We start from the raw sequence: 23,018 nt of genomic DNA, 5'->3' as shown, positions 1-23,018 counted from the left end.
AGGAGGGGAAAGTGTGATTGAAGGAGATTAAGGTGATGGTATGTGGTTGATAGACTTCATATACCTACGTGAAATAGAACTAAGAAACCTCTTGCAACTGCTTTAAGAGGGGCAGGGAAGGAACTGAGATAGGAAGTAAAACTCATGTACAATATAAGTTTAATTGGAATTGTCACAATGAATACTCCCCTGTATAATGACTATATCTTAACAAAAAACTATAAAAATATTAAGTGTTTCCAAAGCACTGAAAAAATTCATTGTAACATGACAGTGAATCTTTTGAATGCAGTGTGGTATGGTAAATGGACTAGACATTAAAGGACATGGGTTCCTGTAGCAAGGTTGTAGCTGGGCATAGTCGCTCATACCTGCAATCCCAGCTATTAGAGATGTGGAAGCAGAAGGATCACCTGTTAACAATGAGCTTGGACAAGGGTAAGGAGACCCTATCTCAAAAACAAAACCAAAATAAGAGTTTGGGAAGTGGCTCATGTGGTACAGACCTTGAATAGCAAGTGTGAGACCCCGAGTTCAAAACTGTTCCAGGAATGGGGGGAGGAGGGATAAAGGAGAGTAATGGAGGAAATGAATTCAACTATGATATATTGTAAGAATTTTTTATATGTCATAATATGCTCTCAGTAATTCAATAATAATTACATTTTTAAGAATGAAAATGAAAAATAAATAAGCACAAAATAAAAAACCAATTTGTCATTAAAAATAATAATGTCAGTTCAAAAATGAAAATTCCTTCAATAATTATTAGTCGTCTTTGTGTCACAATAACACGAATGCAGGAGATAGAGAGAAGGACAGAGAGAGAGACAGAGAGAGAGAGAATGACTGGAGTGTAGCAGTCCTCTTTGTGGAAACATCTCCAGTAGACTAAGGACTTCTCACTAGGTTCTACAACTGAATTGACCACAGTGTCTTCCAATACCAAGTTCCTTGGGAAAACGCCTTTAATTATGGACCTTTGGAGAACACAAAAATTACAGCACAATATAACAGTATGTTAGAAATTAGAATCTATACTATATTGAAAAAGTGTGCCTTGATCACTAGAGAGATTTGGACAGAAACAGGACTATTCTTGGGATCTTTTGAGGATGGTTAACATGGACTCTGAAGTATCAGCTGGTATGAAGTGGCTGAGGCAAATGTCACATTTCACAATCAAGAACAGAGTCTCAGCATGGGATGTCAAGCAGGTTGGAGAGAATGATGGAGTCCCTGGACTGACTGCAATGAGATTCATCACTAATGCGTCCCAGAGTGGGCAGCATCCAGCAGCCCAGTCATTGAAGGATAAAAAACACAATGCAGGAAAAGTTATTACTTGGGTGAAGTGGATCCTGGTACTTTAAGATATTCACCCATATCCAGGTTCCAGTCCTTTCTCTCACTTCCAGCTCCTTTTTGCCATGATAATTTTCCCAGAAAAATAAGTGTTCTGATTCATTGTGCCTTGAGGATGTGCGAGAATTTTGCAGATGAGGCCCAAGGTTTTCTACAGAATTACATTTACCTGTTCATTACTATGAAATCCTAGTTTATTGTTAGTCAAATATGTGATACATAGATTAACATTTTCTTTGTCCTTTTTCTAGACTACATGCCTTACCTGTATGTTATTTATCATTTAATTTAGTGGGTTTTAGAGTGAGCAGTGCAAACTAATAAGGGTAAGGTTTCTTTCCAATTAACATTTCTGTTTCTTTCTGTATTGCTTTTTATACCATCCTCCTTAGTTATTGTTTTACACACACACCTATTCCCATGACGTACACAGGAACAAACATGTACAGACACAAATAATTTATGCATATGTGCTGCAGCTGATACTTTTAATAATTGCCTGTAATATATTTTCAGTAAATATAGGTGATATGAGATAATCCCTTCAAATATATATTGCCCTGAGGAGCCTTCCTGATACACAACTTAGGAAACTGTTAAATTACAGAGTTTTTGAAAATGTTCCATGATATTGACATTAGTTTGTTCAGAAACACAGTTCTTTACCTCTGATAATAAGAAACATGTTTTTCTTTGCTATTATGGCAGTAGTTGGAAGGAACCTCATAATTTCCTGGTGATCATATTAACATTCTCCTGACAATCTGCAGTTCCCCTTAATCCCTTCCATGGAATCCACATCTGAGAGCAGAGTCAGACAGCACTGGAAATTTTGTAGTGCTATTCTGTGTGTCTATACCAAGCCTTGTGCCCATACTGGAGCTCATGAGACACTTTCCAGGACTGAGTGAGTAGGAGATAGAGTGAGATTCCCCCAGCCTTGCTCTGTAGGGTCCAAATTGGGTCTCTGTGTGGTAAGAAAGGCCTTTTAATAATGTCCAAAGAAGACCTGCATTCATTTTCTTTCAGGGCAGAAAAGTTCACCAGCAGGAAAGTGAGTTTATTATAAAGTAGATGAACAAAGTAGAATATGGGTAGTATAACTTTTTAAATTACTTAGTCCAGTAGGCCTTGTAGACAATAGATTGAGTAATGAGGTCAACTTCACTTGGAAGCAGTTGATTTGGTAAAAGGCATCACCCCCCAACTTAATGTGTATGTCCCCTTGCAGAAAGTGATCTGCGATGTTCAATCCTCTGAGTCTTCAAGATCTCTCCCCTGGGACACCAGGTTGAACACCAGTGCAGAAACAGAGAAGAAGCTGATTTGCATGAAGAAACTTCAATGTGTTGGAGGAGCCCTGAAAAGGCCTTGAGAACGTCAAACACAAGCTGAGGGGTTTGAGAACACCTGGTACTTGTTAAGTTTCCCACCATGGCCAGAATAATGTTTCTTCTTGCTCTCCTTACTTATGGCTCAGGTCAGTGGGACTCACACTCTAGAGGAGATCCCATAAAAGCAAGATGTCAGGGTGATGCTTCTCTGCATATCAATAACTGTCTCTCTTGTTTGTTTTAGGGGTGAATTCTCAGACTGTGGTGACCCAGGAGCCATCACTGTCGGTTTCTCCAGGAGGGACAGTAACACTCACCTGTGGCCTTAATTCTGGATCAGTGTCTACAAGTAACTACCCTAGCTGGTATCAGCAGATCCCAGGCCAAACTCCCTACATGCTTATCTATAAAACAAACAACCATCCCTCTGGAGTCCCTGATCGCTTCTCTGGTGCCATCACAGGGAATAAAGCCTCCCTCACCATCACAGGGGCTAAGATGGAGGATGATGCAGATTATTACTGTGCACTGTATATGGGAAGTGGCATTTACACAGTGATCTAAACCCATGGGGAAGTGCAACAAAAACTGGTCCATATGCTCAGAATGGCTCAGCCCTTACATGCAGAAGAGAAGGTGAAGTTATGAGATAGTCAATTCCATGATAGTGAAATGAGGCTCCAGGGCAGTGTCCATTCCAGAATTTGTGGCCATGCAGCTCGTCCTGTCTCTCCTTGTGTATGACCATCTCTCAGTGTAGCTCCTCCAATTGTGTGCTTCCTCTCCCCTCTATCTGTGATAATGGGGCAGGGCACCTCCCTCCAAATATGCAAGCCAACTCTGACACTCAGAGATCCCTTCTTCTACCTTCTTATTCAAAACTTATTAACATACATGCTCATTCATGAATGTGAACCTGAACATCAAATTAGTACCTAATTTCTCTTTGAAATGGAAGCTTCATCTCATAACTAGCTAGAGAAGGAATTCCCCATCTAACTTACTGAATCAGAAACTTGTGTTTGTACCCAAGAATCTTATTCACAAGTTGTCTGAAGGAATCATTATCATGCATGTATGGGAAACACTATACTTTTATGGTTTTTGTAAAAAATTCAGTCAGGCTAACACACCAAAATGATTCAGAAAGAATTATGTAATTTAAACTTTAGTAAAAATATATGAAGAATTTGTACACACAAGTTTTTAAAGCGTATCATCAAAAGATCATATACTTTCATTAATATAAAATATCTCATAAAGGACTGTCTTCTAGACACTCCTATAAGCTATTTCATTACTAGTTGCAGGACACACACAAATGAGTAGAGCACAAGGTCTCTTGTGCTCATCAAGAGATGAGCAGATACTATTGCCTGGAATACTGTACTGAACAGGTGAGCATTAAACAATTTGGGGAAATTTGGTTGGACTTATCTTCTTTATCTCTAGGGAAAATATATTACACATTGTTATGTTAAGGTCATACATATTACAAGGAAAGGAAGTATCATATAGGTACTTCATTGAGGTGTAATATAATTGGTTGCTTTCATGTATCATTCAAAAATTCTTGCTTTCTGTTTTGTAATTTAAATAATTATTGTAATTGATACAAAAATGTATCATGATTGTGGGTTGAAATTAACCCAAACATAGAAAATCACAAACTGAGATTTATTCTGTTTGTTAGCTACTCTGAAGAAGCTAATTTAGTGGAGGTCCCTGTCTGTCTCTGAAAGTGTATCCTGGCAAATCTGGAGGCTCTTCCTCATGTAGAGAGAAGACATGAGGTAGAATCCAGGGACTTCCCACAAATGACCAGGATAGAGTGGTGTGCACAATGAATTCTTGGAAGTGTTCACCAGAGGTAGAGTACAATCCCTTGCAGGTACTAGTTTGTAATAAGAACTAATAGCTGCATAAACCAAGCCACTGAGCATATGGTTCCTTCAGTGCTTTCAGTTGCTGGGTAAACATAAGCATCAGTAGGATAATATCAAATATTTTCTTTCAGTACTCCCTTGATATCCAGTCCATAACATAGTGTTATTTGAGATGTCTTTAGATAATATGAATCAGAATCTCACATTATAAGAGTGCACCTGAAAAGAACAAGTAAACACTTTGGGAGAAATTTTCGCTCTCTCTCTCATGTATGGTAAATAAATATGCCTATTTTTTGTTTGTGCATATATATATATATAATTTTTAAATTCTTAACTTTAAAAAATCTTTCTCTACAATTTTTAACAATTCTTATATGTGAGCTGATGATTCTCCCTTGGATTAATTCTCTCTACAAAAGACATTTTGAGGAAAGAAGCTCAGAGAAGAGGATAACAAGTTGTTAAATAAGAAGGAGGTTTTGGAGAAGGGGTTACTGGTGAAAACAAATTGGAAAGGACTTGGAGTAGAAAAGTCCTTCAGACCACAGCTCTGCTGAGTGAACCCTGTAGTTTGGGTGCTCATATGACAGGTCTACTTCTTGCAGGTGGATCAGGGGCCAGGCACCAGGCAAGAGAAGCATTCACCTGTTTTCTCCCTTCAGGATCCCCTACAGGGAGGCCATGGGGTGGCATGTCTTGGATCAGCACCATCCGACATAAGTGCTGTATCCACCCTGAGAATAGGGGCTGTGCCCTCCTGACTGCCATGTGGTCCTTCACATGGTCCTACACGTGAAGTCAACCTGGGAGGTCTCAGTGCATTGGAGCCTTTGTTACATGGAGGCCCTGAAGCCTTGGGAAATCCCTTCTGCCCTGATTTACATACTCTGAAGGCCTGAAGACATGAGATTTCCTCTTAGAACATCTCCATTCCCACTTTTTCCTTACCCATGCTACATCAGTGGCCTGGGGACAACTGCTGAAATCCCTGTGTTAGTCAGCTTTCATTGCTGTGGAAAAACTACCTTAGAATGTTTATTAATAGGAAAAGATTTATTCTGTTTCATGGTTTCAGAGACTTTGCTCTATGGTCACTTGCTCCTGTTGCTTTTGGTTCAGTGGCAAATCTATACACCATGATGGCAAGCAAATGCAGAAGAAATAGGTTAAATAATGGACAGCATTCTAATTTCTTCTACAAGGTCACACTCAAAGACCTAATCTTCCATGTAATCCATCTCCTAAAAGTTCTTCTATATTCCAGTAACTCCACAACCTGGTGATCAAGCTGTTAGTATATGGGCCTTTAGGGAACACTTAAGATATAAACGTGCCCCAAGAAGAATGGGGAAAAGATTACAAGTGTCCCCATGATTAACATCACTTCTCTCTCAAAACTTTACTTGATATCTATATTGATATAGAATTATGGCAGAATTTAGAGAATACTTCTATTTTCTTTTCTACTTTGAAATCTAATCAGTGAGTTACAGACTGAGAGAGAGGGATCCACAGGGAGGTGCTGGGGATCCAATAACAGGGCCTAATAGTAATGGGAGAATATTTTGGCCTGTCTTGGAAAGATAGAAGAAACAGAAATTCCCTTTGCACTGAGTGGGGTGACTATTCTGTCTTACTTCTAATGTCCTGCATTTCTGTCTCCCAGAGAATGTCTACCATGGAAAGTGAGATCCCAGGATTGAACATTAATCCACAGTGTGACATTAACAAGTAATTTTAGGTGGTCAGGGGCTATGTGGAGACATGAGATTAAGCTCATTGTGTATGGTAACTTCCCTGCTCCATCCCTTAAGACAGCAAAAAGTGGACACTAAGGCATTCCCAATATACCTGTGCGTCAAAAGGCAAGTGTGCTGTTGCCTTTCTCAAACTCCACATTTGTGAACATGGCTTCCCTGAGTATCCCTGTGAGCCAGGAAGAAGGTGAGGTTGATTATTAATCCTTATGTTTGGGCACTTAACATCATTGCTCACATTATTCCCAAACCAGCAGGGAAGTGAGACAAAGATCTGAGTGACATGGCTTCCTCGTGCAGCAACCAAGCCTTGGCCAAGTCAGGTAATTAAACTTTTTTTTGTCAAAATTCAGGTTTCAGAGGCACTACAGGAAACATGTTCTGCACAATAGGCCTCATATTATCAAAATCTTTACTAAAATTTCATCATTTGCAACAACACATTTTGTATTTTATCACAATGATCAGAAATTCTAGATTGTAGGATCAGCCACCTCTGAAATTGGGTCCATGATGGGTCAGAAGAGAGCAAGAAGAAGAGCATCCACAGTGACTGCCTCAGGACAACCAGGTGCCAAGCACTCTGTCCAACCACATCAGTCAGTGAACACCTACTTTGTGCCAACCCCAAGTATCAGTTCTCAGAGAACAATATGACCAAGAAAGAAAAGATTTTATGCTCATAGATATGACACTTTTTGGAAGAAAGAAGGAAATCATGTAAATATATGTATAATAAAAAGATGCTATCACAGGGTAAAGAGAAAATGGCATAGGATACTCCAAAACTTGAAAAGAAAGAGTAAGAATCTGAATTTAAGCTCATGAAGAAAATTTCAAATGTTACAGAGTAGATGAAAAGGGTAGGGGGAGATGCAGGAACTAGGTTACTGGAAGAGTTCAAGTTCAGCATTTTTTTGTGGGAAAGAGACACTGACACTAGGGTAAAAGAGAGTTCAAGGATGTTTTATGAAGTGGGTGTATGAGAATATATGGCCCCAGGGGGAAAGAATTCACAGGCAAGTGTTGGATTGAAACCCTGTGCTGACTTAGACATTTTCTATGCCTGGACTCCTATATTTAAACATCATCAGCTGTGATAGAAATGTCCACAACACTCTCAAATCTTGCTCAATGAAGCCACAGGATTTTTCCCACCCAGTGGAAATTGGAGTATCCCCATCTCAGGTTTATTGAATATGTCCATCTAAGAAATGTTAGTCCCAACATCACTCCCAAAACAAAGCACACCATCTCTCATTGAGGAAAAATATTCTAAAATTTATAGTTACCATGAGATGACAAAAACAGAAAAAATGTTCATGAATGTCTTGTCTACTCAGAAGGATGGAGGAAAAAGAAGTCTCAAGTCATTGAGGCCAGGGCTCAGCTTACCACACTTTCCTGGTGTCCTTTCTTCATCTGTCTTCTCAGGTGAGGACCAAACCCAGTGACCCTGCTTAAGGTTCTCTGAACCTGTCACACACCCCATATTGAGCCTCTTCTCCCATCACACAAGCTGTTCCCTAGCTCACAACATGTTCTTTCCTGGGATTCTCCTCTTTTGGGTTCTGCTTACAGAGATGTTGTCATAGTATCCTCCTCTGTGCTGGGCAGGGTGACAGTAAGCCTTACTCTAGATGCACTCTGATTCAGCCCCTAAGGGCACAAGTACATCTATTGTGAACCCTGAGCAGATTTTCCTGAATCCAGCACATTGGACTCTCCTCAGCTTCCTATTGGGCATCTGTCATTACCCAGTACTGTATAACATACTCAGTGCTACAGTTCTTTACTGTTCAAATAATATATTTCTCCTTGTTTCTCATACCCTATCAATTCCTGTAAGGTGATAACCCCAATATTCATCGATAGCATATTATTTAATAAAGGAAAGGTAACTTGAGAAATGGAGGATCCACAAAGAAAATATGTTTTGAAAGAACTCTGTGATCCAGTGAAAGAAATAGTTGATCTTAAAGGGGGTTCACTCTTCAAACACAGTAGAAATGGCACGTGCACCTCTGGGTGCATTTCATTGCAAAAGCTAGAGAAGAATGAAAGTGCATTTTTTAGTTAGCTCAAAATGCTTATAAAGTAAAGACATATGAAGCATAAAGTATTTCTCATTCTGATACATTATGACATAATCTACCAGAATGTATGGAGAATGATATAGTGGAAAACAGTAGTCAAAAAAATGTATAAATATACTATCATTTTCCAGGTTGGAAAGGTTTTAAAATAAATTTCAGAGTTTCAGAAACACTGGCTGATATCCTTCATGTTTATTAACAACAAAACTTTCATGTTTCTCACCTTCATTCTGATCATAGAGAAATTTTCACAGTAGAGACCTCATGAGTCCTGGCCAATAAACATTAAAGTTGGTTGTAGAGAGATTCCCCATCAGAGCCGTATAAGAACAGCATAAAGATGAAGACATGAGGTAAAAGGGAGACCACAGAGAGACTTCCATGTCCCTTTAGATATGAGTAGGAAAGCATGGCTGGCTTGAGTGCCTGTGCTCACCATGTGGCATGATCAAGTGCTTGTGCTTTAACACCTCATGGAGTCCATTATTGAAGGTGCTGGAGGTGATGAGAGCTGAAATGAGCCACATGGTTCTTCTTGATGCCATGTGCTCAGGGCTCACAACTATAAATCTCTTTACCCCTATCCCCACCCAACCACACCCTTCTATAGCTATAGCACTGTGATATCTTTGGGAACAGGGACCTGATCAGGGCCCAGAGTGTGAGCAAAATGCTTAAGGAACCTCATTTGTACAAATGGACAAACACACTCTCAGAGAATGAAGAGGGAAAGGGATATACTCTCAAATTTGGGTCACAGAAAGCAGGACTCAGGGTTGACCTCCACCTATCCCCCTCTGTTAATCATGCTCCTTAATTAGTGCACAGGGGCCTAGATATGGAGTACAGGTAGGGCCTGGAAAGAACATGAGGCTCTGCTTTCTTCTCCTGGGAATTCCCCAAATCAATATATTTGTACATTTCCCACTTCCATTATCTTTGGCACCATCTCTGATGAGTAAGCCATCCTCAGTAATATTTCAAAATTTTTCTCTGAGTAATTGTGTGAAAGTAAAATTTGATACTTAAGGATATTAAGGTTCAGTACTCTAAAAGGGATTGTCCATGCCTGGCACAGGTCAGGAATGGAAGAGAAGCAAAAAGGAATTTCACTCAGGGGATCCAAGGGAGAGATATCATGCCCAGCAGCTCAGTTCCATGCAATGTGTGCCTTCTGTAAAGTCATCGAAAGAACGACTAAGTTACCAGGATTATGCAAAGAGGCAATTTGAATTGCATAATGAATGATCTTTAGAAAAGGCCAGAGGACCCAGCAAAATAGGGGGGAAACATAAAGAGGAGACTGAAAGTTGCAACATACCAGCAGAGCACACAGGTTGTATAGTTTGAGCAAAGACATGATGTGCTAGGAACTGGAATGTAAATGGGCCTGGAGCTGTCCCTGAGAATCATGGGGAAGATAATATGAGTGACCATGTCAGTGTCCTCTGCCCATGTTCATTGTCCCAGCTTCTCCTTCTGAGATTCTTGGGGAGGTGGGACTAGGTCACTGCCTTTGTCCCAATGTCTTTGTAAAAACACCAAAACAGCTTCTCACTCTGTGCTCACACAGGAATATCACACTCCAGTGAAAAACAGGTGAGTCAAGGTAGGATATAGTTGTGTAGAGACAAGAGGCTAAATTATGCATGGGCATTGCCTACATCCATTCTTTTTTGTTTTTTGTGAACTGGGACTTGAATTCAGGGCTTACACCTTGAGCTACTCCACAAGCTCTTTTTGGTGAAGGCATTATTTGAGATAAGGTGTCTCAAACTATTATGCCTAGGCTGACTTTGAACTGCGATTCTCCTGATCTCTGTCTCCTGAGTAGCTAGGATTACAGGCATAATTCATTGGCACCCAGCTACATCCATTCTTTTATGAAAGTAAAGTAGAAAGTGCAGAAGCTAAAACGTGCATGTCTGTGTGGAAGGCAACTGTGCACTGTCACTAGGAATCTGTGATACAGATCCCACCTAAAAGACACCACATGACTTTCATCTGGAACCACCTATTGCTTACTCACTTGAGCCTGGAAGGTATGTTCTCCCAGGATCCTGGAAAATATAAAACAGCCCATCACCAGGGACCTTGCACTCCCAGAATCAGTTTTCCAAGCATGTCTCATATTCCAGACCCATAACTGAGCTTCTACATTCAGGTTAGATTCTGGTTTGTATGATGAGCTCCTTCCTGACCTCTCACTGCTGTTGTGACAAAGAGAGACTTGGGTAGCTCAGTCCCAGGTGAGGATCCTCAGGATGTAGAGCTATATAGAATCTTCCAGTGATGGGATTCCTTCTTTGTTTTATTTCTATTCACTGCATATATGACTGAAAACTTGTTTTGGTTATGAGGATGAAAGTAGAGCTTACAATAAACATGCTTCTGTCAACTAAGTCATCTCTTTAATTCTGTTTTCCCCTGACGTTCACATTTATGGGCTCTGTCTGTGCTGACTCAATCATCTTTAGCATACTGGCCTGTGGGGCAGAGTCACAATCTCCTTTACTGGAAGCAGCAGCATTGCTGGGAATAGGGATGAGCCCTGGTAGCAGCAACTTTATGGTAATGACACAATTTCCTCCATATCATACTAGGACTAGACCCTGAAGGAAGATGACTAGAGTTTTCATATTCCAGGTCAGTTAGCACAGCCTCCCTCACTATCTTGTGGCTATAGGCTGATTAATACACCACTACTTGGGAAAGCATCTTTGCTCACACAGTGTTCAATGACACTGAGAAAGTCAGACAAAACCTGCTTTTCAGTGATTTTCTTTCTTCTGCAGCACCCATATCTTGGAGAAGATAACGAATAAAGTTATTTTTTTTCATCAAAAGCCAGAGTTTGGGGCACACTACAGGGAACGTGTCCTGCCTCATCCCCCCCAGATTGGAACCCAAATACACTCCTTTTTAGCCTCACATGATGATTTTTCTCATTGTGATCAAACAATCCTAGATTCCAAGGTGAGAATGACCTGATATTGAGAAAATGATGTGTCAGGACAGAATGAGTGTGGGCAGAGGAATCTTTGGAGGTTTTATAAGAAAGACAGAATCTGTTTTAAGTTTTTGAAGGAAAGTTCATCTGCTGCACTGAAGATGAACAAAGCAGAAGGGGAGATGAAAGCAGTGTGAGAAGCTAGGCTACCTGAATAGGGCAGATTCAGTAGACTTTTGGGGGAAATCTGCACTGAAGGCTGAGAAAGAGGAAGAGGGTTCATGGCTGGCTTGTGGAGCTAGATGGGGTCTCAGTGAGCTGACATCCTGGGGAAAGAGTTCATTGACAATGGTGCTGGGTTCAGACCTAGATCTCCTTGCTATGATTAAAATGTTGACAACAGTCTAAAACCTTGCTCAAGGAACACACAGTAATGTTTCCCATCTAAAGACAACGATATAAACTATATGACATGATTAACATATCCTTTATCCAAAAATGCCATCTCTAACATCAGTCTCAGTTCTAGGAACACTGGAACTCACCTAGGACAAATTGCTTAAAAGTCAATAGGCTCAGGAGGAGAATAACATAGAAAAATATTCATGAAACCTCCTATTACCATTTGAAGGAAGGAATGAGAACTCTCAGAATGTAAACCAGTGGCTCAGCTCCCAACATCTCCCAGTGCCACTTATCAATTCTTGTTTCCTTAGGTGAAGATGAAACCAAAAAACTCAGCACAAACACCTCTTCACTGGCTACACCCTACACAAGGTGCTTCCTTTCTTTCTCATCACAACACAACTACTCACTTCATCTCTGGTTCTCTGATGACTGATCCTCCAACACTGGGATATTATTCATGTAGTGGCAGTCTCAGTCACCTCCTCATCATGCTGGGAGTTTGTGAAAGAGAGAACTTAACTCATAGCCAATGGCGATTAAGTATTATCAGGCTTAAGTCCACCTATTGGCAGTCCTGAATGGACTTGCCAAGATTTACAAAAGTGTAATATCCTTCTGAGCTTCTAATCTGTGATATCACTCATTATTCAATAATGTGTAATATCTCTTTCATACAGCCACACCTTTTTCCAAATACTACACCACGCTGAGTTTCTAATCTGTTTTCCAGCCTCAGTAAGCTAATAGCTCCAATATTCATCTTCAGCATTTTCTCTCATAATAGAAGGGATCTCTAGTGAAACTAAGGTAAACTAATGAAAATGTGTGCTATATATTGGAAAACCCTCTAATATCCAATAAAAATCTCTGAGCTTAGGGAAAATTCACTGTACATCATTCATACATGTGCCGTAAGAGTTGCTCTACTGCAATTCAGTGGATAAGCTATAAAAGGTTAAGATTATAATCTTTTTTTTATAGTTTTGTAAACAAGAAAGTGAATCCTATCTACTATATAATATTAAGTATAACAGATATTTTCATTTGGCATATTATGAGAAAAATAATATGATCATAAAGCTTGGTTAAAGACCAATTTTAAAATGCAGTATTCATTTTCCAAGTGGAAAAGACTGTTAAGAGAAAATTTATGTGTTACAGGAGAACTGGCTGATATCCCCTGTGTTATTCTTGATAGTAATCTGAGAGGAAATTATACAACAGACAAAATTTCAGTCCTGTCAATGAGCAGTAAGGTGACTATATTCTCTAAGAGTATTGATCTGAGTATGTGTGCTGATTTGAGGCAATTGGGAACTCACAACACCCTCTCACATGTCATAGCATTAAGGTAGGAGCTATGAACAGTGCACTGGATAAACAAGATTATCTCTGAGGGACTTCTTGATATATCACACGGTGTTATGCATGGATCTGAACACCAGGGGGCACTTGAGGCTCATATTTGTAGATTCTGGGGGTGGTGAGAGCTAGGAGGAGCCACCTGACCCTACCTCTGCTCAGGGCTCACAGCTTTGACCTACCTCAATCCCTATGACTATCCAGCACCAAGTCTGGCAACTCAGCCACCCTGACCATTGCTGGGCTCCACTCTGAGGATGAGGCTGATTATTACTGTCAGTCCTATGATAACAGCCTTGGTGCTCCCACAGTGCTCCAGACTCATGGTGAAGTGAGAAAAAAAAGCCCTTTCTTTTCTCACAATAGTGTGAATACAGCAAGTACTACTCACTCTCAGTTTATTGCTTCATTGCCTAAGATTTATAAATGGCGTCACACAGTCTACATCTATCACATCTGGATTACTTCATGTTGAAGACTTTCTTTGAGAACCATCTGTGCTGGCCTGAAGTGGTCTAATGAGTCCAAAATGTCAGGAACTTAATGATGCATGGGCACATCTGCCTTAATGCTCTTGTGCTATAACAGATGAATCCTAAAATTATGTTTTCTGACTCCATAAATACAGTGATAAATACAGTCTATATTGAATTCTATCCTTTTTCTTCTAATACTTTAAGAAATCAATATAATTTCTTGGACCTCTGAAAAGTTTGAATCTGTAAAGCACTGACGTATACAATGGAGGCAAATCATGGGCTGGGCAAAGTGGCTCATGCCTGCAATCCCAGTTAGTGGGGAGGTGGAGATCAGAAAGCCACAACTGGAAGGATCACAATTCAAGGCCACCCCAGGAAAAATATTAGTTAGAACCCAATGTGAACAAACAAATCAGTTTTGATGGAGCATTTCTTCACTCTCAGCTACATCAGAGGGATAGATACAAATATTGATACTGAGGCCAGTTTGGGCTGAACACCAGCCCGAGTCTGAAAAATAAGTAAAACAAAAAATGGTCTGAAGGCATGGTTCCAGTGATAGAGTGCTTGCCTAGCAAATGTAAGGTCCTGAATTGAAACTCCAGTACAAAAAACAAAATAAAACAAATGATGCGACTCTTTGATACACAACCTTCTTGCCTTCACTAATGCAATGCCAAAGTTTGCCACAGTCTGATTATTTACAGGTTGTGCTGATGTTGAAATACAGCATAGTTTCTTTAGGGATAGAAGAAGGATAGTGTAGCACAATACTCTGACCTGTTCAACTGCATACTGCAAATTCACCAAGGGAGATGCTCCCTGATGCTCTCTCACAAAGTGACAGACTCCAAAAGCTCAGGGTGCCCATGTCATATTTAGTTTATAAATCCCATACAACACTAGATATAAATTAAGGAAGGTGAGAAAGAGGATGATTATTTAACAGGTACAGAATTCATATGGGGATATTGAAAAAAATATCCATCCTACACTTTGTGGACAATATCAGAATATGCCTCCCAAGAATTGATTATGACAATGAAATTTGATACTTAAGGACATTTGGTTTCAGAACTATAAAAAGAATTGTTCCAGCTTGGCCAGACCCTGGCAGAAAAGCAAAAAAGGAGTTCAACATTCAACAAGCCATGCGGAGCTGCCCTGTAAAGTGGCTCAGCTCTCTGTAATTGGGGCTTCCTGCAGCAGCTTCTGCAAGGAGAATGAGTTCCAGGATTATCTGAAAAAGCAAACTGAACTGCACAATACATGTTCTATGGAGGAGGTGAAAAGATAGAGTCAGGGCCAGATGTGATATAAAAGGGACAGTATGACATGGTTACCCTTACCATGATACATAGGGAGCAGATCCAGAGAGGGTCAAGAGTAAACAAGGACATTCCAAATTAAGAACTGGGTTTGAAACAGAAAGTGGGGCTGACCCTGTGTGTCTTGGAAAGGGACACATGAAACCATGGTCAATGTCCTTGGCCTGCTTTTCACTGTCCTAAGCCACAATCCCTCTAGATTCTCACAATGTCTAGGTCAACTCCTTCTCTCCCAAAAATACCACATGGAGAAAGGTTCTCACTCTGTACTCACATAAGCTTTGTACAATTCAGTGTTGAATGTTGAGTTCAAGTGGAACCAGTGTGTGTAGAGGCATGAGGTTATGCTTTACAACATCTATACACTGCTCACCTCCATCCTATTCAGAAGGGAAGAGTGGGGAAAACAATTCATGCATGTGTTTCTGGATCTTTGGTGGCTGGGGCACTGTGTTCTGTTTCTCAGGGATTTTTGATTACATGCTGTTGGAGTCAAGAACATCTTGGTCTGGAGTTTTCAATTTTCTGCAAATGCTGAGCTAGGGAATGTTTTTTACAAGTTCTTAGAAATCATAACACACCCCAGGCCACATGTCCACCTCGCTCAGCACTGGATGCTGGAGAGATAAGAGGTTATTGTGAACCTAGACCCATTTGTGGGCCCTCAGGATGCAGAGCTATATAGGATTCTACAACATATTGTGGTTTCCTCTTAATCTAATCTTACCATTTACTGCACAGATGGATGGAAGCTAGCTTTCAGGAAAGCATAATTAAGGATAGGGTTACTCTGAAAATGAATTGAATCACATGAAGCATGGTGTTTTTCTCCAGATGCTTGTGATCCTGAGTCCAGTGGGAGGTGACTCAGACATCTCTATTGTCTTATTGTCTTGCTCATACAGCCACAATCTCCTCACTGGAATCATCAGCAATGCTGAGAGTAGGTATTTGTTCAGGTAGCAGCAGCTGTCTACTGGGAACCACATTCTCATGTAAGGCAAAGGATTAGGTTCTCAGGCATTATCACAAGATTTTCACATCCAGGTTAAGGAACAAGAGCTCCCTCAACATTTTGGGCTACAGATTGTTCATGCATGTTTTGGACCAGGAGCACAATGAAGTAGTCATATGAAACCTGCTGACTTTTCTCCAAGTACTAAACAGTCCCAACCTTACTGAGATTCTGAAATATGATGGGATCAGGTGCATTACAGATAAAATATCAAGGCAAATCACATGAAAATGAACAGACAAAAGAAGAGTGGCAGGAATATAAAAGAAGTCATGTTGAGCACGGAATACTAGTGGGAGAGGTAGAGTAAATGAAGAGGGTAAAGGAGGGGGAATATGGTTGTATTTTCTAAATATATGAATATGGAAAATGGAAACATGTCAATGCCATTTTAAGAAGAGAGAGTTGAAAAAAGGTGACTGATGGAAAGAATGAACCAAACTTGGGGCATACATGGAAATGTTACAATAAACCCCCTATACCTCTATTATGTACTAGTAAAATTGCTGAAAAAAATAAAGAGAAAAAAACCCACTGTCTGACTAGTAATGGGATTTTGCTGTGAAGAACACAGTCTTTGTCCAAATTAAGTGATTTAGCCTGTTGATGCAGTTAAAAATGTGGTTTCTGATTGATATCTTAGAAAATAGTCTACAAAATCTTTCTTCATCTTCAATTCTGCAAAGCTATAATCATTGACAGGAAGATGTGTTCCAGGTTGTGTTTTTTCATATTGGTCAAAAACTCCTAGATGACAGATTCAGAACCCTGAATCTGACATCTAGGAACCAAAGACCATGAAAAGTCAGGACAGAATCAGAAAAATAGCACCCCCTGTGAATGAGTAATATAACCTACTTTCCAAAGGTCTTTCCATCCCCATCACTTCCTAAACACCTCATACTTGTCAGGACCAGGTCTATAACCTGTAGGTACAATGTGAACAATGCAAAGATCACCTTGTTTTAACCAATGTGCTATGTTCTTGTAAAAGAGATAAGAAAAAAGTGATAACATCAATACAAAAAGATTGTCATCATAGAGCAAGGCTAGGGTGTATGTAGGTGCACATTGGACCCTACAGCATGTTGACAAGAAAGAGAGAGGGTATGATTTAAGTGTATGAAGAAAAGACTCTTGGATAAAGAGAAAATCATCATGTGAAAGGGAGAGGGGAGACAGTGGAAACCTGGTTTATTCTAAGAGATCAGATTCAGCATGTTTTTGTGGTAAAGAGGTACTGAGGCATGGGTTGTAGGAAAGAGGTTTCAAGGCTATCCTTAGGAAGAGGACAGGATGAGAGGGAGCGGTCTTGCTGTGGGAAAAGCTCACAGAAAGTGTCTTGTGATGAAACCCTGAGTTCAACACATGATGGAAACCTTCACAACAGTCTGTATCTTCACTCACTGAAACCATAGTAATTAACCTCTCCAAAGGCAAGTGGAGAATCACTCTCTGAGTTTTATTTGAGTATAGCTTCTCAAAGACAAGCCCACCACAGAACAAGCAACACCACCTCTCCTCCTGGGCACATTAATCTGAAATTCAATATCCCAAAAGAAAGAAAATAGAAAAAAATTTTCCTCAGTTTATATCCAGAGCAGATCTGATATTCTCCTCCACATGGTTTCTGGCCACAGCAATATCAATCATTCACTCAACTGGGATGAGGATGAGTCTGACTCTGAGTCAGCTGTGAAGCAGCTCCATCTTCAGCAACAAATCCAGTCCCCTGCTACTTAGTTGATTTGCAATACACAGTAATCCATTAATTTCACACCCTCATCAAACTACTGCCTGCAGAAGATACCGGGTCATGACTTAAGAAAGGCCTGTGACATTCAAGGTGTGGAGAATGAAGGGATCCTACTCTCACCTGAGCTAGGAAAGGGCTAATAGAGATGTGATGTGGGGCCTCTGTAAAGAGCCTTAGAAAGAAGAGCTATGAGGCCTCTTCACATGGAATGACCCCTCTGCTTCACTTCCTCCCCATTCAGGGCCATGGTACAGGTTTCTGGGGTCAAGGTAGGTTCTAGGAGGATGCCTGGGCTGATGCTTTCATCTATTTGTAATTCATAGGACAATTTCAGTTAGAGAAGTCCAGCAAAAAAGGAAAAATCAATAAACATTGTCTAAAACACAAAAACTCAGAAATTTAAAAATATGAGTGAATGAATGTGATATTAACAAATGTATCATTTCTCCACAGTCAGAGGAAGGAAAGAAATTCTTCAAGGAATTATGGTATGAGCCAAGTATGACTCTTTATGAAGAGATGACTTGGTGGAAAAAGAACAAAAATTGGTTAAAAGAAACCATATTTAAAGAAAAAAGAATGAGGGAGTAGGACAGTAGAGACATGGAAAGGAAAAGCAATGAAAGGTTGAAAAACAGAAGTAGAAAATAAGAGGCCATGTAGGATTTTTGATGATTATGGAGGTAGTTATCCATAAGGCATGAAACCAGTGAAGATATAGAACAGTAAATGAGGTTGCAAGTTAAAATCAAAGTAAAAGAAAATAAAATACCAGTGATAACTTGAGGAATATCAAACTCACAGTTGGTCATCTGGAACAGTTTTCTTTAGCACACAAAGAATGAGTTATGGCAAAGCTGGTTTTTTTCTGTAGTTAAGCAAGTCTATTTTTACAAAGAACAAGTAACCATGTATGACAATGAGCTTCATGAAAGCAATGTAGTGGAGCAACCACAGTGCCCAAAACAAGGACAGCTTACCACCAAAGCATAGAAGATAGAATCCTTTACTCTTGGCAAGAAACAATAGCTTCACTAACAAGATGTATAAAAAGAACAAGTATAAATGTAAATCACAAAAAACACCATACCTACTCACATAGGAAAGTATGAAAGAAGAGTTATCTTAAAGCACACTCTGACTTCTTCAAGATGATAAAATATGTTATTTCGAAGGTAGAATGAAAGAACATATTTAATTTCAATGGGTATCTCAGGAAGAGACCGAAACACAGAGAGGTCAAAAGTAGGATGATATAATAATAGCTACGTTATTGACTGTTGTGAGAGTTCTAAGGATATAAATGTGACAGACCTGTGCGAATGTGGGTTTCATGGGAAGGATAAACAACATAAATTCATGATTGTAGTTGATCTGAGTGACCTAGGGATTCATTGTATGCTGGGGCAGATGAATAACAAGTCTTTTGCAGTGGAAAGGGCTCCTTGTCTTGACACACTTTTCAGAATCCCCATCTGCCCTTGGTCTTCTTTCATATCACAAAAAGCCTCAGAAAAGAGAATCAAATCACTCAATATTCTGTGAACTGAAGGGTTTGTGTGTGTGAAATGAATTCTATACTGCTCTCTAATTACTTGTCAGCTCTTCTCTTAAGATTTCATGATTCCCATCCTTTCAAGCTGTTTATTTTCATCTTCTGTGTACAGGATTACTCTGAGAATTTTCAGTATTATGATTTAGAGGTAAATATTATTTTAGTTTGTCTTAATTTTGGAAAGTTTTTATTCCTCCTTCAATTTTGAATTATAACTATTCTGGGTGCTCAAATACCTTACTTCAGGCCCTTATTTCCTTTAAAAATCTGTTGAAAACTCTGCTATGATTTTGATGTTTTACCTTTATATGCTAATTTTTCTTCTCTTTCTCCTTATTGCCTTCAATATCTTTGCCATATTCTCTATGCTAATTTTTCACTATAATATACCATGAAGAGTTTCTATTTTGGTCATGTCTATTTATTGTAGTAGAGGCTTCCTCTACTTGGATGGGCATCTCTTTCTTGAGATTGGTGGAATTTTCCACTGTTATTTTGTTGAATATATTTCCTCTGCCTTTTGCTTGCACTACCCAAGAATGGTAGGTTTGGTCTTTCAACAGAGTTGCAGAATCCTGCATATTCTTTACACAGCTCTTCAGTCTTTTCTCAAAGTATTCTTCTGTTTTTTTCTCTTTATTTCTATTGTGTATGCAAGCTCTGAAATTATTTCTCCCACTTGTTCAAGTTTGCTGGTGTGGCTCTCAACTTTAGGTTTTTTTGAGTTAAGGAAATTGGTTCCAGGGTTTCTCTTTGATCCTTTTTTTGAGTCTTTTCCTATCTTTGTTAATATTCTGTTTCATGTATTGTACTGCTTTCTTTACTTCATTTACCTGTTTTTTATAATTTCCTTGGTTTCACTCTGATATTTGTTGAAATCCTCTTTTAGTCCATTCAGTTGTTTCTTTGCCTTCTCATGTTTTTTAATCGGTGTTCCCCTGGGATTCGTTGTGTTATTTTATATGTTTTGTTTAAGCACATTAATCATTCTTAGCACCATTCTTCTTACCCCAGCAACTGAAGATTCATACCTTTCTTTGTGCACCAAATCCTCTAATGCATGATTTTTTCAACCTTTGGAGAAGTTATATTCCCCTGCCTTTTTTTATTCCCCATGTCTATTTTGAGATTTTTTTCATGTGCTGTTCATTAGTTGATTGTGGTTTTATCTCCTTTAATCACCTTTATCTTTCCCTTGACTTTCTATGCTCTGGATAGCTTAGTTGTTTGCTAGATTATAATATTTTCATTCACTGACTTGGAAGTCTAACTCAAAAATTACAAATTCAGGAATTCAGTGCCAAAACTAACTTACATTGTGTATAAAACACATTGCACTATTATTTATAAGCAGTGGATATTGGGGAAATAACAGCCAAAAGATAGCATTATTATAATATTTGTTTGATTTAATATTTTTATTATAATATTTACTTTCACAAATTAATCACTCACATTTCATAGAAAACAAAGGGTGGAAAAATGCATAAGGACAATATTTGAAGAAAATAATTTCTCATCAAAGGAAATGAACTTAATGTAGTAACTGTTTAGAACATTTGATGGGAATCTTGAATTTCTTTGCCTGACAGTTATTTTGAAAAAAGTAAATGAAGAAATATCCTAGAAATTTTTTATTATTCATCTATTCACATATGCATACATTGTTTGGGTCATTTCTCTCTCCGGCCCCCCTCACCATTTTAGAATATTTTTTACAGAAACACAATTGCTTAGTACATTCTCTACTAGAAATGAAAAATTGTTCAAAGCATTATTAATTCAAACACTGTTAAGATATTGTTGGAAGAGTAACAAATAAATTCATCAATAATACAGAAACAGACACAAGTTTGCATTGGGCTTAAGAAGGATTTTGTTTAGTATGGATCAGTCAGATACAAAAAAACACAATAGCGTGTATTTGGAAACTTGTTAATAACAAGAAGTTTGCATCAAAGTAAAATTGAGAGATTTGTATGATACCTAATCTCATAGAACAGAGTAGATAATCAAATATAATCTACTCATAGATTAGAGTACATAGAACCTGTAAAGATTAAAATACTATGAAGATTAAATTACAAACCTCTGCAGATTTGGTGGAGTAATATTGAAAAGTTCAAACTAACCATTATGAGAAAAAGGAAAACTACAAAATATCATTCACAAATAATTTTGACGCTCAAGCAACAACCAGTACAGCACTGGGCTATCCATGGGAAAACAGAAATAAGTATTTCAACCCTGTGATCCTTTCATTTGTGTTCAGGATTCCCAGCCTGGAGAGTGGAATAGAGAGAGGCCCTGAGAAGGTACAGAGACTCTCTGAACAGAAGACAGGGACAAGCAGAGGCCAAGGTACCTGAGAATCCTGGTAGGTGCAAGAGTTCTGAAAATGTTGGATTTGTGCAGAAAATAATACATCCAATAATTTAAATGGGACCACTCCTCTTTATGATGAAACTTAAATTCCATATGCAAAGAATGAAATCCACAATGTATCATAAGAAAGTAACTGGGAACTCTGGGATAAATAATTTTCATGACTCACACAAGCATGGGAAATGGCAATGTTCTCAGCAGTCACCACACAGGTCATTTTTGGTAACTCAGTACAGACCTGAATAATGGAAAAGAAATGAAGAAACCACAATAGTTTTTTAGATGGAGTCAAGTATTCTCTTTCCATTAAAATTATATAAAATTACTGGTGGCACAATAAAATGAAATATGAGGTGTTTAGGATAAACTCAGCCCACACACATGCACAAACAGGTGGAGAGTGAACATGGTTGTTCTGATAATGTGAAAGCTGCACTGGAGGATGTGAGAAGGGTTCAGGGAGAGTGAAAGTTTGGTCCCATGTAGTAATGAGTGCCAGATTTTTCTTCATCCCCCATCTCGTTAAGACAACTAGTGTCCACATCACTCCACCTTCACTTGGATGCTATGCTTTAATTCATGCTTGATGGCACATCTCAACACTGTCCTTCAAGGAATGGAAATACCTGCAGATATCACATTGAACATCTTTTGGACAGCATTGAACTCATCTTTGATATCTTGAGCCCTCCATGTAATCTTTTCCCTTGGTATTAAAAGAAGTTTCAGTGTGTACTAAACCTACATCACCTTACTGCTTACAGCTCAGAATGGAAGATACAGTTAATAAATATATTGCAAAAATACTTAAGTAAAAAATGCCAACATAATGAAGAGTCAGCCTTCATTAATAAGCTATTTCAGGAGTCATTTTAACATTTGTTCATTGACTAAATGTCCTGTATCCACCCTCATTCCTAGATTCGATTTTCTGTTCATGCACTTCCCCGATCAGGGACTTCTCGTTCCTATTTCCAAATGCCAACTTCAACAACATAGTGACATTGTCCTACCCTATTACACAAGGACACAGTAAGGTCTATCTGAACATTGAAGTCAAAATTCCTGACTCTTTCCATGTTTGGCTATTTTATGAATGAAGAAACAATCTAATTGTCATATTTGCTAAAATAATAAATGGCAATAATATCCAACTTGTTATTCAATATGTTTTATACTATTTTCCTCCTTTCTTACCCTAGAGGCCTTTCTGCTTAACAATTCTAGACATTGTGCCTTTGATTAAAGGTCCAATGTTTGTCTTCATTCTTTTTACCCTTCTCGTTGGTTTGATTTGTTTTTTTGGAAAAACTAATTCATTTAAGAATCCCTTTTATCT

At 38.9% G+C, this 23,018-nt stretch overlaps 1 gene segment (V, D, J or C); it reads left to right on the top strand.

Annotated features, from left to right (window-relative positions):
* Positions 1-326: 326 nt before the first annotated feature.
* LOC141418812 (immunoglobulin lambda variable 8-61-like) lies at positions 327-3,263 on the top strand. The segment is given in 2 exon segments: positions 327-438; positions 2,944-3,263. Coding segments are annotated over 2 exon segments (432 nt in total).
* Positions 3,264-23,018: the final 19,755 nt, after the last annotated feature.

Source organism: Castor canadensis, chromosome 18 (genome assembly GCF_047511655.1).
Source record: "Castor canadensis chromosome 18, mCasCan1.hap1v2, whole genome shotgun sequence".
Taxonomy (NCBI): domain Eukaryota; kingdom Metazoa; phylum Chordata; class Mammalia; order Rodentia; family Castoridae; genus Castor; species Castor canadensis.
This window is presented reverse-complemented; position numbering and strand designations above follow the sequence as displayed.